Source organism: Ceratotherium simum, chromosome 15 (assembly GCF_057802395.1).
Source record: "Ceratotherium simum simum isolate JZ-2026a chromosome 15, ASM5780239v1, whole genome shotgun sequence".
NCBI classification, from domain to species: Eukaryota; Metazoa; Chordata; class Mammalia; order Perissodactyla; family Rhinocerotidae; genus Ceratotherium; species Ceratotherium simum.
In genome coordinates, this window is record NC_141914.1 from 26059052 (window position 1) to 26084284 (window position 25233).

General features: G+C 45.6%; 1 protein-coding gene across 2 annotated transcripts in view; it reads right to left on the reverse strand.

Annotated features, from left to right (window-relative positions):
* HEG1 (heart development protein with EGF like domains 1) overlaps positions 1 to 25233 on the reverse strand; it is an 89608-nt gene that overhangs the window by 23489 nt on the left and 40886 nt on the right. For both annotated transcript variants that reach the window (XM_087439730.1, XM_087439731.1), the window contains exons 6-14: positions 22589 to 22876; positions 20551 to 21903; positions 17766 to 17885; positions 12749 to 12852; positions 9981 to 10039; positions 9577 to 9737; positions 5197 to 5331; positions 175 to 217; positions 5 to 42 (exon numbers count right to left, since the gene is read on the reverse strand). In XM_087439730.1, the coding sequence (XP_087295856.1) occupies positions 5 to 42; positions 175 to 217; positions 5197 to 5331; positions 9577 to 9737; positions 9981 to 10039; positions 12749 to 12852; positions 17766 to 17885; positions 20551 to 21903; positions 22589 to 22876 (2301 nt within the window). The remainder of the gene's footprint in view (positions 1 to 4; positions 43 to 174; positions 218 to 5196; positions 5332 to 9576; positions 9738 to 9980; positions 10040 to 12748; positions 12853 to 17765; positions 17886 to 20550; positions 21904 to 22588; positions 22877 to 25233) is intronic.

The following is a 25233-nucleotide window of genomic DNA, read 5'->3' on the forward strand; positions in this document are numbered from 1 at the left end:
TTACGGTTTCCACAGTTGAGACCACCAAGGCCAAATGGGCAACTGCAAGTCAACAGAGAAAAAGAACAAGGATTAGTTTCAAGTATCAAAAGAAATAACTAAGGCAATTTACCTAAGTAATTTCTAAATAAGGTGTGTAACAAATTCATTAAAATAAATGAACACAGAGCCTACCTCATACAGGTTTCATTTTCAAGCCTATATCCATCTTCACACGCTGAAACAGAAAAGGAAAATCCATGAACGTGTCTATTCACCTCCCTTGGCCCAAAGTGACACTTATTAAAACACCAGCCAGCCTAAAATCCACAAGAATATTCTAGAACCAGAGGGCCACAAATAGCTTTAGAATTATCTATAACTTCGCCCAAATACTGTTGCCAGCTCATCTCTTAATTTTATCAAAAATATTTTCTTAACTTCTTAGTGGCTCTCAGTTTCCCCTCTATAAAACAAGGATAATAATAACAACAACAACAACAACAACAATAATAATATCTACCTTACAGTTTCTTGGAGGGGATTAAGTAAAATAAGGCATGCAAATGGCTTAACCTGGCACACAGTAACCACCTAATCAATGTCTGTAGTTGTAATTATTATCCAACAGATGCAATTCTTTTTGGAAGTTCTCTTGGCCCCTGTGTAACATCCTTTATACACAAAGACATATGCTTCACCTTCTTTAATGTAAGTCAAACCTCTAACCTGCTGTTGACCCCATTAGCCCCCTTCCACGAGGAAGTGGGAGCTGTGACATCTTCTGGGCCATGGTCCTGGTGAGTGCCTCAGTTTTCAAAAGAGATTTCTCACCTTATGGTCTGTGCAGGGGACTTTGGACATTTCTAGATGAGCCCTAATGGGCCCATCACCTGAGAACATAACTTTGAACCCTCTGGTGGTGCTGCCCATGGACCGCTGCTTCACTGAAGGGCTATGGCCCAGCCATCCCCCTGGATCAGCAGTTCCTGATTTATTTGATCAGGGAACACTTTCAATACTACAATAAGCTGACAGAACACCATGAGCTATAATGCATGCTCGGATGAAAGGAGACAATAAAAAAATGGCCTCATAGAGAAATTCATCGCTGCAAGGAATGATAAAAATTTGATTCATGATTAATGTACGATATGCACTGCATAAAAAAAATGACAGGTAAGAAAAGGTACATAGCTTAGAGCAGCGATCTCTGGACAGACAGCACACATGCTAATGGCAAGATGTGAGTGCACGGCTCAGCAGGGTGCATGCCCTGCAGGCTGGGTGGGGAGAGCACTCAGACTTCCTGCATCCTCCGTTACAGATTAACACATAATAATATCAACTACTTAGATGTGCTTAATATTGTTTTTCCTTCTATTTTTAATGTTAGGTGCTAAATGTTTCCAGCATCTATTTTGTTGTCATAGACCACCGACATATTACTAGAGTTTTGTGGAATGGTTTGGAAAACACTGTTCTAAATAATCCATAATTCTCTCACAGCAGATCATGAGAGCTGTGAACCTGGACTGCGCTGTTTCAGCTCCTGGGAATCACTTTTCCTGAGCTACATTCTCTTGCATTAAGGGCTATCTATTAGCAGCCTTGGGCAAGTCCCTAGGGTATTTATTGAGGGATATCATGGACCACATTGCTCCACTACCACTCAGTAACCTCATGAGGACACCCCAGAGAAACTTCTCTTGGGCCCTAGGGCCTAGAAAGATGGGGATGCTCCTGAACAACTGTACTTATTTATGGTCCCTACCTATTTTCAAAATCATGTTTCTCTCTTTGCCTCAGTGTCCAGGAAGCTCAGAACTTGGACGAGTGGCTTATCTTTAGCAAACATGCAGGACCTTATGGTATATCTCTGTATTGTCACTTTCTTTCTAGCCTCAACAAAGTAGTCATTTTATTTCTCCTTCAACCTGATTTACCTTTTAAATTAAATCTCATTTTGTTATAAGAATTTTCATTAGATGCTTCAAATCTTTTTTGCAACCAAGTAGAGCATCATCATATCCCATTTAGGAAAGGAGGAACGAGGCCCCTCACCCAAATCTTTGACACCTTTGAGTCCTCCGCTGCCCTCACCCAGGTGGGCCTTCTCTAAGGAACAAGCTGAGCACTCCTGCCTCCCCGGGCGTGGGGAGCACCGTGCTCTGGCAGTATTCAGGCTACAGCCGGCCAGGTGGTGGGAGCGGGGGAAGCCGTCCCCAGATGACCCACAGCTCTGTCTGCAGGACAGATGCCACCCAGGGACTGCTGGCATCCCCAGTGACTCATCGCCATCCATCTCGGCACTGAGGCAGGCCCAGTGTGTTCACCCCAGTGTGTTCTATCCTGAACACTTCTTCCTGGAAATGTTTTTACATCAAATCTACCCACCCAACCCTCATCTGCTGGGTGGGGGCTTTCCACCCTGTGGCTGTCATCCAGCCAGATGTAAGGTCCATCTGTTGTCCTGCCTGCTAGCTGATGGGTTGGGCTGTTTTCACTTAGCTTCGGAAGTGGCCTGACTCCCTGGAGTAATAATATTTCTTTATTTCAAATGGGCTCAATCTGTCATTCATCAAAGATTGAGTGCTGCCGTGGGCCTGGGGCTGTTCTAGGGGCTCTTGGAGGGAAACCTTGTCATGAGGCACTCCAGCGCGCCTTAGGATCCTGCTCCTCATCTCCACACCCTAGAAGGACTCTGACCCAGGGAGCACGGAAGATGGAATGAATGTGACAACAGCTAGCAGATACACCCAAATTGGGCTTCCCGTACTGACATGGAACACAAGCAAACTCAGGCCTTCTGGCCTTTTTAATAAAATAACTAAGTGGTGGAGTCTTAAAGACTCTTTTGTTCCCTTCCAGGAAACTAAATCAACATCTGCCAATCACATTCTATCATATTTGCTGCCCTATCATCCATTTGTTCATTCAACAGACATCTGTTGAACCCCACGATGTGCTAAGCATATTCTAGACACAGCTACTGCTCTCAAGACATTTGCAGTCTAGTGACCGAGACCTGCAATCAGACAGTTGGAATTCATCACGATGCCTGCATGATGGAAGGAAGCTAAGACATCTATGGAAAGGACACCTTCTTTAATTTCATATGATGTTTTGAAAGTCTGGTAAAGACACTATGAAGACATTTTATGTAAGACACTAAGAAGGGTGTGTGTGTACAACAGAGAACAATATAGACTGGCTAACGTACAGCTGAGAATTGCAAAGATTTAGAAAACACACACCAACACACCTCTATCCTCCATTTATACAGGGGACTGATCCTGGAATTGAGGTGTCCAAAAGGGGACTCGTTTTAAATGCTCCCATGCTCCAGCACCAAAGGCCAGAAGATGTCACTGCTAACCCATCAGAACCCAGCAGACAGGGCTGTGGCCCAAGGAGCTCCCAGATCCATTCATCTGAGGCCTGATGGCCATGGATGAAAATCTAATCTACAAGGAGACTGCAGAAATGAGACTTCGCAGAGCCTGGCAACAAGCCCCATTGTTAACCAAGGTTCCCTGAATGCTGCTTCTTGGGTCGTCACTTGACCAACATAAGGTTGCTGTTGTCTGTGGCATTGCATCTGGAAAATCTTTGGCAGCTCTGCCATTGCTAATGCTGGTCCGTAAGTGACACAATTATGAAATCGCTGACTTGGAACGGAGGCAAGTAGCTCGGGTCAACCAGACACAAAGGTGGCAGGACCATTCCTGAGGCCGGCAGAAACTCCAGAGGTGCGGCATGCAGGGGCCACCGCTCCTATGCGCCTGCACTTCTGCCCACTTTGCCTTTCCCTCTCGCAGGCTGCACGGCGCCCCAGCACACATGGATTTTAGCAGAGGTCGCCTTCCCACACGAAGCGGGGCTCAACGCCCCAGTTTCTAAGAAGGGCAAGGAACACTCTGCATTAAACCAGATAAGATGGAATTAGGAAATGCAAAATCATCTTTTGCATCAAAGTGGCAGACTGACACAGCGCTGAGCAACGCGGTGAAGCTGTCATGCATCAGGACCACTGCCCAACACAGAGAGTGGCCCTCCTCCTCAAAACCCCTCGCGGGGCCTGTGCAGAGCTGAGGGGGCACGCTTTCAAAGCCCTTTGTGTATAAACCTAAGTTTAAGTTAAGCTCAGGGTGGGAGCACCGCCCGGAAATGTATTTTCGTCCTCTCCTGGGAAGTCCTGACAGAGGAAGTGGCATGTCACCTTCCCCCTATGTGACTTTCACTCAGATTCCAGTACTTCTGTCACCAGCAGGTGTGCACTGAGCGAGAAAACCGTGCCCCACACGTGCTAATGGGACGCAGTGCTTAGAGCTACGTTATGGCCTTTACGTTGCCAGCTTTTCCGGTGATAGCCAATTGTGGCAGTCTTTCATAAGTCAGGGCTCTGGACTTGAATTAATTTTATTTTAAAGCAGCATTCTTGCACTACACTCACCAAGCAGCCTTTATCTCAAACTGAATGAATTTAAGCCACACCTAGAAGGTTAGCGGAATTAGGTTTCTGCCCTCAAACCCTTCATGAAACCTTTAAAACGAGAACTCATTAATCCAATAACAACTTGGGTAAAATACAAGAGCAAATGCTGATGGCTTACAAAGTACCTCCATATACACTGTCTTCTTTAATTCTCAGAATACCCACTGAAGTATCACTGTACCCATTTCACAGAAGAGGAAACTGAGGTTCAGCAAAGTGAAGTGAACTGCCCAAGATGACAGATGACCGGTGAGGCACAGTTGGGCTCTGACTTGGGTCTCCTGCCTCATCTGTACTCTGTCTAGTGAGCCACAGCTGCCACTAAAAGGTACGGGCCTGACTCCATGCTTGTATTTCCATTTTAAAAGATTAGCAGACAATAGAATAAAGCTTTGGGAATTAAAACAGTGATTTTTCTAACTTCCTTTAAGTGAAAAAAAAGAAAAGGCATTGCTGCCACAGGCATTCCATTCTCTTTTCTTTTCCTTTGAATCTGATTGGCCAGACCAGCATGCACCAGTCAGAGATAACGCTATTATTCCAAGGAGATAATGTATTCAATCCTGCTGTGAGCAAAACAACAAGAACTAGTTACCCCCAGTTTAGCACAATCACACCCAGAGCAAAGAGCGAACCCGAGCCCGGGGCAGAGAAAGGCATCTTCCCTGTCCCAGGACGGGCTACAGAACACCCCTCCTGCTACCCCCCGACCCCAGTACCTCGGCAGGAGTGATCCATCTTGTTGAACTGAAAGTAACCCGACTTGCACTGACACAGCGCCACGCCGTCCAGGTCAGTGCAGATGGAGGTCTCTTTGTCACACTCTGGAGTCTTCCGCTTGCACAAGCTGCCCGCTGAAATGGAAAAACAAGACAGTGAAGCAAAACAAAACCTCCTCCACTTCAAACCTTAAGATGTATGGACTTTCTATGTCAAGAGGCTCTGAGAGCAGTTTTCAAAAAAGCCTGCACCGTGCAGCACTCCTTTCAGAGAGCCTTCTGCACGACCTTCTGCCACTCCTTCCCTGGGTCAGCCCAGGCCAATCTCCTAAAAGTTCACACAGCATGCCAGAGGACAGAGAAACGAAACTGGGAAGAAACAGGGTGCTGTCTCCAACTCCAGCGACCACTGCAAATGCGGCCTCCATGGTGTGGGTGTCTTCTGTACATCACGCTAAAGGACCGCAGGGGGAGAATCAGCACAAACCCAGCACGCGTGACCGTGCTCTTCTCAGGAAGCCGAGACACTCAGGCCAGTCTCAAGCTGAAGTGTGTCTCAGCTCGGGGTCTGTGTGGCCCAAAGGGACATGGCACACTCTTGTGGCAGGGGAGCTTGCTGCCTAACAGACTTATTTGAAGGAGACGTGTGGAAGATAATCTGCTTCCCCAGCTGTCGTGTATTTATGTCACCTGTCTCCCACTACACTGACGGTTTCTTGGGGCTTATTCACCTCTGCATCTTCAGCACTGTGCAAGAGACTGGTCCATACACAGTGCTTGATACACACACGCTGAAGGTGCCATGGGACCACCAGTCACCAGCCACCGCCAAGGGAAGCAGAGGCGGGCAGAGGAGGAGGGCATCTTCCTTCACTTCAGGGCCTTATTTTTTACATGTACGTCCTCCTGGCTTTGTCCAGCCCTGGGCATGTGGGCCATGTTCATTTCATGAATGACAAAGAACCGTTTCATTATTATCAAAAAGCATTCATTGTTGGGCACGTGGCCCTCTCTGAGGCTGTATACAGCAGACCCCCTCTGAGGTTGTATACAGTAGACCCTCTATGAAGTCGTATACAGTGGACCTCCTCTGAGTTTGTATACGGTGGACTCTCTATGAAGTTGTACACAGTGGACCCTCTGTCAGGTTGTATACAGCAGGCCCTCTCTGAGGTTGTATACAGTGGACCCTCTATCAAGTTGTACACAGCAGACCCCCTCTGAGGTTGTATACAGCAGATACAATGAGGGTGCATTTTACCATCTAAGACAGGCTTGACAAAAAAGACACATGTAATTGGGGTACACAGACAGTAAGAAAAAATATGAAACCAACCAGGCAGTGAATGGTAACTTACACCCAGGTACAGGGCAAGGCAAGACTGATCTCCCCTGTTGTCGGCAGGCACCAGCAAGGTCAGCGGGGGAGAGAGCCACACAAGGGCAATGTGTACATTGTGCATTGAGGCATGATCTCCCCTCGCCCACCGTAAGGAAGACACCAACCTATTCAGAAACCAGGTACCAGCTTTTAACATAGCAAAACTGCCCCACCCAGGCCGGTTCTAGTGCCGTGAGCAGACACCCACACAGGGGTCCAGATACCCACCTCCTTTCCTGAGCCCTGAGAGCTGAGACCTGGTGGATGACTGGTCACAGGGAGGTAAGTTTAGGACACAGCTTTAGTTCTCAATGCTGAATTTCCTGTCTTTATCGGTGGAAGTTGGCATGCTAAATCAGAAGTCTATTTGTGTGTGTGATAGAATTTCCTTTGTTTATTGTGAAAAGTTTGTATTTAAGGGAGAAAAATAAAAAATGGAAAATCTCACCAGGCAAACACTGCGAAGCTGGCAGCAGAGAGGTTCAACCTCCACAGTCCCTCATCTGAACTTTCTGAAGACTTTGCCAGCCCTGAACCCTTAATATAAAGAAATCCCTCCAGAGCAAAAGGCGACCCAGGCCGGCCCTAGCCTTGTCCAGCAGCCAGCCTGAGTTGCCTGGCCTGATTAGATAGTTTCTGGAAGCCAATGTCATGTTTTCCTCCCATCCTGCCCATTAATCCAGGCTGCTGGCAAGTGCTACTCGCCCTGCTGAAGCTACGCTTCCATGTACAGAAGCAGGTTCACGCAGGAGAAGAAGAGCTGGCCCAGCCTCTGCAACGGAGGGGTTGCTATCCTAAAAATTCTCAAAGAACATTCTGTCATAAATCCATCAAACGGAACCACGTATAATCCCATTTTCATTTTAAGCCAGGCGATGTGATTCTTCTACATCCACAATTCCCATGGTCTTTCCTGGGTGTAACATCCGCCAAACAGACAATGAGAACTTATGTAAATCAAAGCTGAGACACTCCCTGGGGGATTTCCAAAGACTCTAAACCTCTGGAGACACACGAGCTGCAGTTCTCTGGATACTTTGTGAATTGAAGGGGAAAACCTGCCTTTCCAACGGCAGCGTCTAGAGTAGCCCAGCCCTGCCCACATGTTGGAAACACCCAGGCGTCAGAAGCTGAAGGCTCCTGCTTGGCAAGCCCACCTCTCTAGCGCTCAGAAAGGTGCGCGCGCGAGAGACCGAGCTGGGTGTGTTGGCAAAACCTAGAGAAGCCTGGGAGGAAAAGCAGAGAAGTGAGCCTGTTTTCACCACGATGTGTGGCCAGCTTTCTTCTCAAGGGCTGTGAAAGGAGAGGTAAAGAATGGGGACCAGCACGTGTAGGGGCAGGAGTGCATGGGAAATCTCTGCACCTTCCTCTCAGTTTTGCTGTGAACCTAACACTGCTCTCAAAAACCAGAGTCTTAAAAAAAAAGCATGAGACCTCAGCAAGGAAGAGAGGGGCTTTCCCATAAGCCACATCCAAGCAGTCAGAAGAACGGGGCTCTGAGCATGGGCAGAGCTCTGAGCTAGGCCAGATGTCTGGCCACTGGGTTTGCAAGGCATGAAATGCATCTACTGGGGACAAAAAAGTAACCTGGTATGACGCTGACCACACAGGATGTACTCCATAAGTGTTTGGTGAATTGAAAGGTCCCCTTCCTACTCACTAGGGCAGAAAAATGGGTAGCCTTGAATTGCTGGCAAGAGAAACAAAGTAAAACTAAGGAGCTCTGGTCTCAAAATTTAGAGCACGGTATAATGGGGCATGAACTCTTTAGCTAATTCCCCAACGATGCTGAATGACAGCAACTTCAACTCTAGAAAGTTTAGCTCTTTTTTTTTGGTGAGGAAGATCAGCCCTGAGCGAACATCCATGCTAATCCTCCTCTTTTTGCTGAGGAAGACCGGCTCTGTAGCTCTTTTTTTTCCCCCCAAAATGAATAACTAGCCCCGAAATGGGCTAAAGCGGCCACGTTTATTCCAGAGTGAAGGGTTAACTCCAGGCTCCCAGGCTCTGCAACGCACAGCCCATGAGGAGAGCTCTGGGCACAAGCACTCACGAAGCCCTGACCCACCGGAACGTCCCCCGATCTACCAGCAGATAGAGCATCAGGCCTGCTACCTGCCTCTCACATCCAGCATCTGGACACCAGATGGGGAGGTTTACACAGATTCTACAGGCTTTGCCAGTCCTAACTGTGTAGTAAAATGAGCTACCCAGAGCCCCCTCTGATCAGTGATGAGACGGCAGCAGGGACAAGCCCTCATTGGGAGGAAGCACTTTTGATTCCAGCAGAGTTTTCCCATCCCAGAGGCAAAACCTCGCCTTCAAGATCCAAATTTGCCTTCCGCACTTGTCATCTCGAATCTCTTGGTTCATCTGCTTCACACTAGATGCACCAGAGAAGCTTTTGACAACACAGATAAAGCAAGAACAAGAAAAGGGAAATGATTGTGAATAGCACAGTGAGCAGTCTGGCCCCCATTCTTCTAGTCTTGTTTCTATGCATTTATAACTTACAAACAAACAAAAAGATGGGTAACACTGCATGTGCTTTTTTCACTTAACACTATATCACAGATGAAGGTCTGGGGTCATTGACAAGCATGTACATTCTGTGTGTGAATTTCCGTCTCCCCAGAGAGAGAAGGAAGTTTTTAAGGGAAAGAAGAGTGATTTCTGCTTCATGACTTCAGCTCCCATATCCCTTCCTATACCACTGCTGCATAGAAGAAACAGAAGAGGGAGCATGCCAAGGACCGGGTGACTTCAAGGCTGTGTGCACACGACTGTGTGTGTGTGTGTGCGTGTGTGGGCACACGTGTGTGTCCATGCACGTGTGCACAAAGGTGCATACACACGAAGGCCTCTTGCTTAACATCCCTTTCAAAGATAGGCTGGCATGTGACGAGCTCTTGGGCCTGAGCCCCAAATGCCTTACATTTCTACCCTAGGTCTGTGCCTAACTGTATGGGTGGGGTCCTCTCAGAGGGCCTCTGTCTTACCTCTGAAGATCCGCTTCTGAGATCCCAAGAGCTGGCAGACCTCGGCAGAGGACTTGCAGGAGTTGACACATTTCTGCATCTGGTCGGCCAGGTCAAACAGAGTCACGTTGGAGGCCAGGGAAAAGGTGGTCTGTAGTGACACAGCCACTGCGCTGGACTCCCTATGGGCAAAGTGTGTAGGTTTTAATTGTCCTAAAGCGACATGTGGGCCCCAGGGGTTTTGGGAAATGAGTGTCTCCATTCTCCAGCGAGGGCATGGGAGAGCATGAAGGTCCAGTGACCTTGGCCTGGATCACTCTAGGGTTTAGTCAGAACAGGGCCCAGTTTTGCTGCTACCACCCATGTCGGAACATCCTCCCCTTTCTCGAGACTGGTTCACAAACAAATGTAATTCTGCTACTTACTTAGAAGCATGAACTGTGGATCGGGTATAACCAGGTAATGTTGAAAAACACACATTTAACTGAAAGGAAGAAGAAGTTTGTTGTTAACTGGGAGTTAAAGAAAAGCCTTGGACCTAGAACCAATTTCCTTTTTTCAGAATAAACTAGGCATTTTCCAGCCATCAAGTTATTAGCAGGCAGCTTTTACATGGGAGTGGTGTCCCTTTTTTGTTCCCTTCTTAAATGCCTTTCTGCTCTTATTCTGTTGTCCCATGAGTACAAAGGGAGAGAGGCAGATAGTAAATCAGTGGAGAAAATCTTGGCAGGAAATGATGTTCAGAACAGCACCCTTGGATGCAAAACATCTTCAAAGGAGCAGATCTCTTCTAAGACCCAGGGTTTCAAAAAACTCAGAGGCAACTGTTTATTTGGACTTTGCACAGTGAACAGCCTCACTGAAAAGGCTGGGTTCCTGTTGGCTACCCCAGGTCTGGCAGGCCCTACACAGACCGCTCATCATCTACAATGAGTTGACCTAACTCAAAGATAGGTCCTCTTCACAAAGGCTCTCCATGGGAAATTACATTACAGGGCCAAGAGCCCTTTTGTTGAGAGCAAATTAAGAGCGACTTTCCCGTGTTTGCCTTGTGCCCTCGGAAAGAGCAGAAAATCCCTCTAGGGCGTGAAGGACCATGCCTGCATCCCCACTCCCCCCACGGCAGGGGCTGGGGATTCCTTTCACCAACAGAGAGTCTCAATACCTTGACCAATGCAGACCCACCTGTCTTCAAAGCCCATGTGTCAGACACATCTCACCCTCATAAAACGGATTCAAACATAGGATGCTATCAAACCCTTTTGGCTTTGTATGACATTGCTTTATATTCTGATAGGCAATGATTTATTAATTACTTAAACTTTTTCACCAGGTAAAAACAGAAATGGCACATTTCAGACCAGGGTGGCATGTTGGGAAAGGCCACTTGAGTGGCTTCTCCAGTCACGGCCTAAATCTTCACTATTTCTTGGGGGCGGGAATGCCATCTCACAAATAAATCATACGTTGATACTGGGTAAAAATTAACGAGTCACGCAAGTCACTTGAGCACTGTGTAATGGGTAAGACTGTACCTCTGCATGGTGTTCTAAGCCCCCATACTATCTGGAAGGAAATGTTGACCTACAGCACATCCACGAGGCAGCTGTGGTAGAGTGACAAGAACAGCAAGTATAGGGTCAGCAGACGTAAAACCCTGCTGTATAGTAAAGAATTTAACCTTGTCCAAAGAGAGGTCTGGCCCTCGGCTCCTGGGAGGCAAACTCTAAGCCTCCGGAATGTCCTGCTTTGTTTACCTGGAGGGGCTGGGCCACTCCAGATAGTCTAACGATGTGATTAATGGCGGGGGCTTTGGGTTACAAGACTCAGTCTCCAGAAGGGCTGGAGACTGAGGTCAGCCATATGGGCAGTTGACTATGTCTATGTATTGCCTCTAGACATCAAGGCTCAGGTGAGCTTCCGTGGTAGGCAATACTCCGTGAATATTGTTCACATCGTTGCCGAGAGGAGTTAACGCTGTCCATGACTCCATGGGGAGAGGACACCAAATTTGGAAATCTCCTAGACTCTGCCCCACGTATCTCTTTCCTTACCCGATGTAATCTGGATGTTTTCACTGTAATAAACCATAACCATGAGTATAACTGCTTTCAGCATTATCTGTGAGCCCTTCTAGTGTATTATCAAAACCAAGGGTAGTCTTGGGGATCTCCAAACTTGCAACTGGTGTCAGAAGTGAGGGTAGGCCTAGTGGACTGTTCCCTAAATTAGCACTTGCTCTGTGTGAACTCGGGCAATGTCATTAACACCCAGGGCCTCCCAGTTTTCCCTCTGTAACAGTGTTGGCAACACCTCTAACAGGCACGAGGCATCTGGCTAAGTGCCTGCCACAGAGTAGATGCTCAGCAGATACAGAAATGGAACTGAAACCTAAATTATATGCAAATAAAATCCATAGTCCTATAAAATCCTATAGGTTTTAGCTAATATACTAACTCTTACCCATAAAGCACAAGTAAAATGGAAGCCAGAAACTAAAACTTATTTTAATGGCAAATTTCAATTTTCTGAACACCAAATCTTAGACTCAGGTGGCAGCTGAGAGGCAAAATTTATTATCTGAGCTTCACTTCCACCTCTTCTTCCTTCCTTTCCATTTTTCTTTCTTTCTTATTTTTTTTCCTCACAAAAAGTAAGCAAAAAGGGAAAGAAGAAGAATCAAATGGCCCTAGCTAATTTATGCAGTGAATTCTCAACCCTGGGTAATCAGGATTAACTGTTATGCCTTCGGCATAACAACATCTCCTGAGAAAAAAGAGCATCATTCTGCCCAAGTTCTGTAACACAGAGAGAAAGTGACAGAGCATGTCAACAGCAGATGGGATAGTAGGATTTTCTAGGTCTTGCCTCTTCACCAACAGCTCTTCTTGGTACATGTCATCCAAATGTCTACGACTATGAGTCTGCACATGGAAAAGAAACGCTAAGGCACTGATAAAGGCTGCATGTGAGGACACATTCAAAGAAACGCTTCTACTGGGCACCAGTAGTTCTCAACACCTCCCTTCTATTTCTAAGAGGCTTTTTATCATACCATCATGTTTTCTTTCCAAATATAATAGAAATGAACAGCCCAGGAGACACAGCTGATCCTCAGGAGGTTCCCAATTCTGAATAAAATCTGTTCTAGAAAACAAAGGACTAGAAGGAAGAAGACTTTCAGGAAACTTACTATTTTGGTGATCTCATTTTCAACTTCATGTAGGTCTGAATGTTTTTCCATGGTGATATTAAGAAACGTTTTCTTTAACTTAAACTCTGTCACGAAGGTTCTGACTGCAAACGAAAACATAACCTGTTAGACCACACAACAGGTCGACCTACGCAAGGCTGTGTTCATAAATCTCAGGGGCATCCAGCTTCACTCCACCTCACAGGACAATCTCCGTGCGTTTCTTTCTCCTTGAGGGTGGAGACCACCTCTCCCTCTTCTGGGCTCCTCTCTAGTAAAGTGAGCATCTACTGAGCTGAGCTGAAGGCTCAGACCAAGTAAACCTCTGAGTGAGAGACTCCAAGGAGCCTTTCGTGTATGTGCGAGGGCTGCTGAGAGAAGGAGCCTTCTTGACATCTCTCTAATGACCTCCCACATAATAGATGCTCACTTGAGCTGTGACAAAGAAGAAAGATGAGCTGGCCTAAACAACATAATCCTAGGAGGAGGGGAGGGAGATGTGGGGCTAGAGACAAAAATGCTCGTCAGTCCCTATAAAGCTTTAAATAGATGAAAGCTCTTGCTCTCTAGGTCCTGTACCAAGTTAAGTCCTCCGTTTCAAGGGCACGCTTTGGGTTTCCTCTTCTCATCAGAGTCACCCCCACCAACACCCATTCCTCTTGCTCAGAGGAAATGCCCATTTTATCACTGATAAAAGAGGCGTCCAGAAGTCAGGTAACTTCCAAGATCATCCAGCTCCCAAGGGCCAAAATTAACATACAAAGTCATGTGTGCCCATCTTCCAAGTTCTTCTCTCCCCTCTACACCCTCATCCCCTTGAGGAATCTGATATTCTTAGGACAACCAAGGGCCTACAGAGAAAGCTGCCAAACATCTGTAGTGGGACCCCAATCCAGGGGGCTGCCAGACTCCATGATTATAAACCACATAATGAAAACAACCCATATTCAAGATATCGTCGGGTTCAGACATGAAAGAAAGCAGCCCCATTTCACTCATAAAATAAAATTCTAGTTAACATCAATTTGTGCTGATTGGGCCTGAGGGAAACGGAACTTACAAATGGGCAGGCAACCAAAAATTAGTATGGCCTGCTTTATATCTGGCTCTTATCTTCCTTTATATTAAATTCTTATCTTTCCCTGTGGACAGGAAAACCCAAAACACAGAAATCCATGAAGCTGCTCCTTCACAGAAAGCTTGCCTGCTGAATTAAGAAAAAGGCCCACAAATGAGCCAGGGAAAACATTTAACATCTTATCCTTACTGTCTAAAGCCCTTAATCCTTATTTAACATCTTTTTGCTTGTTCTACAGTTCAGTGAAGCCAGCTGCTCAGGACTCTTTCTGAACAGCAGGGAGCTCTTTGAAAACATTCTCGGCCAAATGAAAGCATTTCAGCTTGCTCTAATTTGCATGTTCCTCTGATGGTTATGAACAATGAAGCTAAATGACTTGAAAAGGGAAAGATGATTGTTAACACAAGAGATCCGCTCTCCTCCTGATCCATGGTGCCTGTGGGACACTCCACACACAGGTTTCCAGAACCTTCACTCTACTCCTTCATCTTCACATCTCACAGGTCTAGATTTACACCCAGACTCTCTGTATAGAGACATACATATTGTAAATGTTAAGTGCACAGATCTCTCCTGAAACATGACAGTAAATGGTGCCTCTGCTTTCGGTGTGAATATGAAGATGGCATCACACAGAGTCCTTCCAGCCCCTGCACTTTCCCAGGCCCATTTACATCTTCATACCTGTACTTAAGTCAAATTTAACTGCTGATTTACATAAGTTATCTAAATGATTTTTTTTAAAGATGCATAATTATTACTTTGTATTCAGAGTAGTTTACTGTTTTCATTGCTTTCAATTCTGCTCCAAGAAGTTGAAGACAGGGGCCAGCCCCGTGGCTTAGTGGTTAAGTGCGTGCGCTCCGCTACTGGCGGCCTGGGGTTCGGATCCTGGGTGCGCACCGACGCAACGCTTCTCCGGCCATGCTGAGGCCGCGTCCCACATACAGCAACTAGAAGGATGTGCAACTATGACATACAACTATCTACTGTGGCTTTGGGGGAAAAAACAAAAGGAGGAGGATTGGCAATAGATGTTAGCTCAGAGCCGGCCGTTCTCAGCAAAAAAGAGGAGGATTCAGCAGGATGTTAGCTCAGGACTGATCTTCCTCAAAAAAAAAAAAAAAAAAAGTTGAAGACTAATGTCAAATGATAACTCTCATCTGGAGAAATCTACCATTCTCAAAGCTTGCACAAATGTTATTATTATTACTTTTTTTATTGACTTTTAATTGACATACAATATCCTATTAGTTTCAGATGTACATCATAGTGATTCAGTTTTAATATACATTATGAAACGATCATCATAAGTCTACTCACCATCTGTCACCATACAGTTATAACAATATTATTGACTATGTGCCCCAGGCTGTACATTACATCCCCTTGATTTGTTTATTTTATAACTAGAAGTTTGTACCTCTTAATCCCCTTCACCTATTTTGCCCATCCCCCCTCACTCTCTCTCTCTGGTGACCACCAGTTTGTTTCCTGTATCTGTGAGTCTGTTTCTGTTTTGTTTGATCATTTATTTTGTTTTTTAGATTCCACATATAAGTGAAGTGATATGGTATTTGTCTTTCTCTGTCTGACTTATTTCACTTAGCATAATACCCTCTAGGTCCATTCATGTTGTCACAAATGGCAAGATTTCATTCTTTTTTATGGCTGAGTAATATATACCAAATTTTCTTTATCCATTCATCCATCGATGGACACTTAGGTTGCTTTCATATCTTGGCTATTGTAAATAATGCTGTAATGAACATAGGGGTACATATCTTTCTCAATTAGTGTTTTCATTTCCTTCAGATAAACACCCAGAAGTGGAATTACTGGGTCATAAGGTAGGTCTATTTTTTTTTTTTTTTTTGCAGGGAAGGATTCTCCCAGAGCTAACATTTGTTGCCAATCTTCCCCTCTTTTGTTTTTTTTCTCCCCAAAGCCCCAGTACATGGTTGAATATCCTAGTTGTAAGTCCTTACAGTTCTTGTGAGCCGCCCATAGCATGGCAACTGATAGACAGGTGGTCTGGTTCCTGGGCCTGCTGAAGTGGTGAGAGCACTGAACCTTAACCATTAGGCCATCAGGGCTGGCTCTCTATTCTTAATGTTTTGAGTAACCCCCACACTGTTTTCTATAATGTCTGCACTAAATGTCTCACCAACCATGCACGAGGGTTCCTTTTTCTCCACATCCTCGCCAACACTTGTTATCAAGTATGTTATTTTATCTGATCTTCACAACAGCCCTGAGTGGGAAGCAGAGCAAGTGGTAATCTGATTTTACAGATGAGGACAGTGATGTGGTGCCCAAGGCAGTAGCCCTGAAGCTGGGGGCCGGGCATTTGAGTTCCTGGCCAAGTGTACTTTCCACACTGCCTCAAAACAAAATTATTTCCATCTTCTCCATTCTTAAACCAAAAACTCCTGGCTTATTTCTTACAGAGTGTAGCTAAATGGAATAGGTTACCCAAAAGCAAATAAACTATTAAAATAAGAGAAATTCTTGATTTTGATTGATGTGTATATTCCTCAATTTTTCTTTCTTTAAATAATGCTTTGACTTGAACCTTATATTCTAAACAATTTTCAAAATTCTACCATTTAAAAGTAGGGTACCAACCTTCTTAAAAGGTCTGATGACTCCACTCAGCCTATGGGCAGAAGAAATTCATGCGAATAATACTTTTCAAGGATACAGACATTTGTTCTCTCAAAAAATATTTACTGAGCACTTTGTGTGTTAAGCATCACATCGGGTGATTTAAGATGATTCAAAGATGCGTCAATTTACCTGCCAGTTTCCTTATCCAGCTTAGATAACAATATGTCCTTCACTTTTTTGTGTGTGTGGGAGAGGAAGATCAGCCCTGTGCTAACATCTGCCAATCCTTCTCTCTTTTTTTTTTTTTGCTGAGGAAGACCGGCCCTGGGCTAACATCCGTGCCCATCTTCCTCCACTCTATATGGGACGCCGCCACAGCATGGCTTACCAAGTGGCACGTCGGTGTGCTCCCGGAATCCGAACCCGCGAACCCTGGGCCGCCGCAGCGGAGCGCATGCACTTAACCGCTTGTGCCACCGAGCCGGCCCCCTGTCCTTCACTTCTAATTTCTTCCACAAGGTATGTATTGAACTTGGCACTCTAACACAGGGGTATACCCTATGTGCAAGAACGCTCTTATGATTAACACATTGCTGTGTGAGGGAAGGAATTATGGCCTCTCCTCAACAAGCTGTGTAAGCTTGGCCACTTAGCACCTTATCAGGGCCTTAGTTTTCATTTGGGTTGTTTGTTTGCTTTTTAATCTCTAAAATGGAGACTATATCTAAAATCAACCAGCTTCATGACTCTATCAAATTAGGGAACAAAATATTACAAATCGTAAGGTACAATTACAGCAGCAGCTTTGTAAAAATGTATTTGCCTGTGGACAAGAACGTGAAGATCATTTTTAAAAATGAAAAGAATGTGTGAATGTGGTAGGATAATCAGGGTTTTCTTTTCTTTCTCTCTCTATAATTTTTTTTTTTACTATGTGGTTAGAATATCCTTTTGATATACTTTTTTCCTAACTGCAGGGTGCAATGGTTAAGCAAATAGTGTTATGCACAAATAATGGCATATTTATGCAGTCATTAAGATGTTTGTATAATATTTTTAATAACAGGGGAAATGTCTGAGATATAAAGTTTGTACAAATACCATGATTTCAACTATATAAAAATATAACGCACACTAAAAAAGATCGCAAATAAGATGCTAAATCTCTGAGTGGTGGAACAATAGGCAGCATCCTCCACTTCTTTCTATATTCCTTAAGTTTATACCTTGGACAAATATTTATTTTGATTAGGGAAGAAAACAATAAATGTTATTTTGCAAAATATATTGTGGTGCAGAAAAAATTCCAAGACAGACTAATTCTCTTACCCAAACTGCATATTCCTTTTTCCAAGTGATACCCAACCGGGCATTTGCAGGTGAAGGATCCCTGAGTATTGTTGCACATGGCCAGGGGTGGGCAGGGGTTCGAGCGGCATTCATTCACATCTGCAGAGGAGAGAAAACAAGGCCATGTTGAATTTGTGGCAGACAGCAAAACCATAATCCAGTGCAGTAAGCGCTTACTAAGGGCCAAAAGGCACTAGGTGTGGGGGCACCCCAGAGAGGAGTAGGACACTACCCTCGTCCTCAAGGGGCTGCCAGTCTATTGACAGTGGAGGCAGCCATGTATACAACTAACTATAAATACGAGGCAGGATTTGGAAGTACAGAGAAAGTAGCAGATTTTGATGGAAGGGAGAATTAAGGACTGTTTGAAATAACATCTTGACTAAGATTGGAAGGACTTTCATAAGCAGACATGGGTGGGTGGGTGGGGGGATTCTATGCTGAGGCACCAGCACAGTGAAGGCTAGGAGCAGGAAAGCGTAGGGGTCTTTAGGTAGCTATGGATGGTCCAGTAGGGCAGGAGTGTAGGGAGCCTACAAGATGGAGCCAGATCATGGAGGCTTGTCAGCGACAGTCTGACGTTATTCTGCAGACAACATATAAGCACACTAACTTTCAAGTAAGCGGAGTATTAATCTAAAAATGTTACTCCCCTACATTTTGGAGGAGAAAGGAGTTTGCTGCCTATCTCTTAATTCTCCCAGCTAATATTTGATTCTTGCTTATTTCTGCTTACTTGCCCTGAAAGGCCACACTACTAAAATAGGATGGGTTCCCAAGAGGGCAGAAGAGATGCTCCAGGACTGGATACCAGCACTAGCGTGGGTACACACACAGCGTTAGACAACTGAGTCCCTGAATGCAGGAACTGGTTCCAGTCCAAACGCTGCTTACAGGACTGACAGGACAGAACAGTCACTCAGTTCAGGACTGACGATTATATTGCCTTTGTGATACTTAGAAAATTCTACTTGAATCAATGCCAATTTAGGACAAGTTAAAGAGTAAAAAGATCCCTCATCAACCATCCTCCCTGCTGCAAGATTTCCCTTTATCCAAAAATCTCAAAATGTAACTGATCTTCCATGTGCTGTGCAATCATTTAGGAAAACGATCGGAGTTGAGCACGACAATGCCCTCTCTTTACTTGATGTGACAATGAGCCCTATCTGATTCATCCAGGCCCTAACAACGCACAGGCTGCAGTGTCATCTTGGACTCCCAGCTCCCAGGGGCAGTGACCACAACTCTCGGTTTGGTCTGTGTAACTGGCATTGTCACACTCCAGTTATAGGATAACTGCTTGATAGAGGCTTCTGACACATACTTAGAAAAGCCAAAACCCACAACATGACTGCATCGTCTCCAAGGAGAAAATCAGTTGTAGAATGGGAAAAAAGAAGGTGGAAATTAGGACTTCTAACTCCAAAAGAATAACCCTGAAAACAAATGGGATAAACCCAAAGATGGTGTTCCTATTCCTCATTGCTACTTTAATATACCTAAAATCACCTAGAGAAGCACAGCCCCTATATATCCACAAACACTGTCACAAAAAGCATACCAACAGCCAGTAGTGATGCTCCTAATGATGCTCGCCTATAGTTATGATTGCAACGGCTATCACTGGCATTAACGGAGACTTGTGAATTATGTTCCATCTGGTACTGGAATATATTCGGCCTCTGGAAATGAAGGCTTGCGAGCCCTGAAGCAGGGATCCCACACTTGCCAGGAGAAGGATCCACCCTTCATCTCCCAGAAGTGCCAGATCGCTGGTACACAGGAGGCACTGGTGCTCACAGCACTGTGGGGCTGGCGGTGGGGGTGGTTTACGACCCTCCAGCCCCCAGGCTGATGATGGCTGACTGGCTAGAACTCTGACACTAACTGAGCTCCCTGCTCTAGTCACTACAAAGCATTTCTCTTCCTTCCTTCTTCCTTAAGACGTCAGTCTCCATTTCACCCTTTCACCCATGGCAGTGTTCCTTTCCTGGGTCTAGACAACCCATATTTTGAACATGACATCAAAACTTACATCATCCTCCTTCCTTCTACCTTTCCTTAAATGATAATCACTTTAGTGGATGGTTTTATTTTCCTTGTCCCAGCAACTTCCACGTGGATGTAAAGATAACCTCAGCGTGATGTAAAGGAGCCCTGGTCACGCAGTCACTATAGGAAAAGGTTAGCTCATTATCCTATTCTTGAACATGTCCTCTCCCCCACATTTATCAATTAGGGTCATAACCTTAGGGGGACAAAGGGCCTGGACTTCTGCTGGATCAAGAGAAGCCTCCCAGACGGCTGGGGAGCGGGCTCACTGACTCAGAAGCTCGGGACTCTGGTCTGGGAGCAGGCACCTACTCGCTCTGTGTCTCAGACAGGCCATCTAAAGCTTCCTGACTCCAGTTTTTCCACGTTCCAATCCCGCATCACCGCCCTGCTCTGGCCTTGGAAGAGTTAAAGGCGTGCTTGAAAAGCTCCTGCAATCACAGGGCGTTACAGGCTACAACTGTACTATCTACTAATGTCGCATGCGGCCAATGGCACCCTCTCCACTTTCTTCAGGAAGAATTATGTAACTCAGAGGCGAGAAAATTAGGTGCACCATGACATTCTTTTATGCTTTAAGTGCTTCAACAGGAAGCATTTGAGACCACAGAACAGACACCGTACTGTTGCAAATACCAGCCACTGCCACACATTCACACGAATCCCGAGCCCGTGCAGCTCTCAGTGTGCTTATGCGACTGCGTTCTACCTGAGGCTGGAGATGACGATGCTGTTGGTGGCTGCGTGCTGCTCTGAGCAGCGAAGGTGGTAGATTTAGGAGTCAGCACTTCAGTGGTAGAAACGTCTGTGGTTTCGGGAGAAGGAGATGTTCTGAGGAAATGTGACGTCGGGCTGTACTCTTCTGTAATGCCAAGCACTGTAGTCAATTCTTTTGCTGAGGTGGGTACACTGGTCAGGGAGACCAATTGGGTGGTAGCATCTATATCGACTTGGCTCCTTTTTGTGGTAACAGGACCTTCTGTCGAGATTTGTGGTGCTACAGTTTCAGGACTGGTTGGCAAGAGCTGTTTTCTGGCTGTAGTCTGTACTGTTGTGGGGCCAGCCGTCACAGCTGCTGTGTTTGATGGGGGGCTGGGAGTGGTCACAGGGGGAGAAGAGGTCTCGAGAGTGGTGGTTGTCAAAGCTGGAGACATTTGGGCCATGCCGGTGCTTGTGACTGGAAGGGTTTGCTCAGTGGAAGACTCTGTTAAGGCCGGAGGCATAGGGATCCCCAGAGTAGACCTCACTGTCACAGCTTTGGTGGCCTCTGTGGGCAGAGACTCCAGGCTCTCTAGCTTTGATTCCGTAATGATTTGCTCATGCTGTGGGTTGCTCTGGTTCTTAGGATCTGCTGTTTGACTACCGGGGAACATTGCCACAGACGCTATTGTAGACATCCAAACTGAAGTCACAGGAGGGTCCCTTGCCGCGGGCAGCACCAGGGTAGAAGATGAAGGTGGTAGGGTTGTTTGGGAGACAGACAGCGAGGCAAAGGTAGAGGCTGTCAGGGGTATCGGTGAAGGTGGTGGTGAGGAAGACAACGGTGTGGGCGCACCAGGAGTGGACTCCAGTGGGTGAGCGAAGGCCCTGGTCGATGGTAAGGTGGATGAGAACAACTGGTGGGATTGTGACACTGAGGGCAGAGGCAAAGGGGACCCTGATGAAGAAGACGATGAGTCACCAAGTGAGCCAGTACTAGTGTTCAGAAGAACCAAAGTGCTTGGCATATTAATGGTGGGTGTGTAGGACGGAGGGTTGGCTGTACGCAGAACTAGTGACTCAGTAGAAGGCTGAGCATATTCCCCTTCATAGGATGAGACATTACTTTGCTCAGTCTGAGCCTGAGAAGAGGAAGAATAGTCTGAATGTGATGAGTTTGAGATCGTAATAGAAGAAGTTGAACTCTCCCTTATGTCTGAGGATGAACTGTTGTCTGTAATGGAGAGCAATGCCCGTTCTCCTTTGGTGAAAGTAGATGAAACATAGGTGTGGTCTGTGTGGTCGCTGGAACTCCTCTCTTCAACGTCTGTGCCACTCACTGGATCGTAGCTATCTCCAGTGACTGCAAATGGAAAAACTAAAGTTAGGTCAACTAAACAAACAGGAAATCTCCTGAACACACACTATAAAATAGACTCTCAATGTCCTATCTGCGAATGCCAGTGGATGAAACACTTTCTCTGGAGAGGTGGTTTTCAATGGGAGCACTCTGGATAGAGACAGTATGGGAAGGCAGGAAGGGTTTGAGTCCGTGCTGAGTAGATTTACCCTCCTGTGAGGAGAGAGGGTGGCAGCAATGGAAACAATAATAAAAGAAAAGTGGGGCCAGAGGCCGAAGAATAGGGAATAGGTCCAAATTCCTTCCACATGCCTTTTTTGATAAAAGCAAACGGGTATCTGAAAAACTCTTAAGACCCCAAATAGAACAATTGTTATGCCTAAATGGAAAAGGAAAACCCTCCCAACTTTCCATTCTGTATAATGAGATATTTCTTTCCCAGGAGATTGGCCTTAGCCATAGCATGGCTGGTCTCCTTTATTTCAAGCATCCTGGCAGACAACACGGCAAATGCTTTAGGAAAGTGTGTGGAGGGGGTGGGTGGGGGGACGTGGGAGAATCCAGAAAGTTCTCTTCATAAAGAGCTTGTAAGGTACTTTCTGGGTTGACAGCCAACTTAATCATTCTGGGACTGTGAGCAAACTGACAGATGAGCTGAAGGAATGTGGGAAGAGATCCTGCTCGTCACCTCCGAGGGCACTCGAGGCCGCCAGTGAACCCGAGACCAGGTGGGTGTCACCAGTCACGGTCACATTCCCCTGCTGAGTGGCAGTCTCTGTTTCTCTGGGCGCTGCCACAGAGCGCCCTGCTTCCCCAGGAGTTGTGCTCCCGTTGGTGAGAGACCGCAGCGTGCGCTCTCCGTTTCCAGTGGAAGTGGCTGAAGTGTGCGGGCTATGAGCACGGGCTCCAGACGTCCCCTCGGAAGTCCCCTCCTGCGCCTCAGAAATGACTCCCAGCTCCGGACTGTCTTCAGTGGCTACAAGAAGATAGAAAAGGGGATGGCCGGTCAATACAGGGTTAGAGCAACAGTACTGTGTGTGAGTCTCAGGAATAAGCCTCACTTCCTGGACTCCGTTAGCCAAGATGTTTCCCTGTGCTTTCTCAGGATCTTGATCTCAAACTCACATCATGGAAAACCAAGACGTGTGTTGTTCTTGCAAACACAGATCGGTGACTGAATCCTCAAGAGGCTCTGCATGTCAGCATATCTGTTCAGGCGACCTGGATTTATGGGAAGCCTTATTACTTCAGTGGACAGGATCAATACCGTACTTCTGCTCGGCGACACATAATAAATAGAGTTTCTGTCAGGGAAATCGGTGGCGGCGGTGGGGGAGGTGAACTGTGGACAAAGACTAACAACCCAACTGGGCCTTCAGACCCTATGACGAGGCCCAAGAGGGAGGCCCACATCACTCCAGGGGCTTTTACCTCCTGGTAGACCAGCCGTACAGGAAGTGACACAGGGCCTGTCATTCTCATGGAGTGTTAGCTACTGGTCTTAACATATCAGTGAGAAATGGTATTGGGTCAGAGGTTAAAGGTGGGCTTGTTATTTTTTTTTAATCCATTTGTTTTATTTTCTTGATGAGGATGGAATAGGGACAGGTAACACACAAATAAATATCCTTTTCCCCCTTTCTCTGGCATATGCTTTATGCTATAAGCTTAAAGTATCTTAGGTTACTATATTAGATTATCAAATGAACCCTTCTTTTCAGATGGAAATGAGGTCCAATTCTTCTTGGCCTAAATACTTCATAATCTGGCTCTATGAGAAAACAGCCTCTTTTCCTGGTTCTTATTCCTATTCCCAGACCAGACTAGCTCTTGACACCCCATGGACACACCCTGATGGAAAATCGATGACAGCTGAGTGTTGAGTAAGTTCACTTCATGATAGGTTTGCATTAACTGACAGACAGGATGGATGAGTATGGGGAAAGGATACACAGTGATCTGGGAAGCACTGAGAAAGCCAGGACCCAGACAGCGATGTGATGTGATCCAGGCTGAAGGGCTTCAGAGACCCACGGAAAGTCCACCAGGAGAGGCTTGAGATTTGAGCATATCTGAGCACAAGTTCTCTGGGCAAAGAGGAACTTGCCTGGGAAGGGGAGGTCGTAAATGCTGTGTTAAATGAAGTGTCAGGCTTACAAATTTAACAAAGTGGAAGATCATGACCTGAAACAGAAGGGCTGCATCTGAACCCAGAAAATGGAACAGCTTGAGAACTCTGAAGGGCTGGATGGCAGAATGAGTCAGCTTGGGGTAATTCAGAGGAAACGAGATAAAGCATCATGTTAACCCACGGTGAGGCGGTTTCAGGAACAAGGCTATTTCTTATCTAGCTCTTTATAACTGAACCCCAAGATCCGCTCACCCTGAGATCACATTTTCCACATGAATCAACTGAGCATTAATGCAGAGCAAAGGGTACTGAAGAGATGGAGAAGGGAACGGCTACAGAACCTAAGATCCTGGTCTGAGAGGGTCAAAATTCTGAGCCCCACAATTGTGAGGGTGGAAAATGATTTCTTTTGTTTAGGAGGCAGATAATGCATTTTCCATACACAGATATAAAAGAGCATAAATATCCTCCACCCATATGTGTGGTATTCTTTCCTGATAAGCATATGCTTTTCCATATCACGAGTAGCAATAAATGCTAATTTTCCTCATCAATTAGGATGCACATACGGAGAAAATGAAGCTGCTATTATTAGTGGTGGAGAGGTAAGAATTTAAACCTATTATAAGTATAAATGATAAGTTAATGCATTTTTTCTTTAGTCAGCATACACTTTACATTGATAAGGCTGCTGAAAATTGTTTTTAAAAATTACCCAAAAACATTATTAAGAAGGAACATCAAAAGAAAAGTTTTCTAAAATTGATAAATTGGACTTTATCAAAATTAAAAACTTTTGCACTGAAAACAATACCATCCAGAAAGTGAAAAGACAACCCACAGAATGGGAGAAATGTCTGCATATCACATATTTGATAAAAGACTAGTATCCAGAATATACAAAGAACTCTTACAACTGAAAAAAAGGCCAAATAACCCCATTTAAAAATGGTCAAAAGATCTAAATAGACATTTCCAAAGAAGATATACAAATGACCAACAAGCACATGAAAAGACGCTCCACCTCATTAGCCAGCTGGGAAATGCAAATCAAAACTACTCAAGATATCACTTCACACCCACTAGGATGGCTATAATAAAAAAAGATGTACAATAACAAGTGTTGGTAAAGATGCTGAGAAACTGGAACCCTTGCCATTGTTGGTGGGAAGAGAAAAGGGTGCAGCCACTTTGGAAAACAG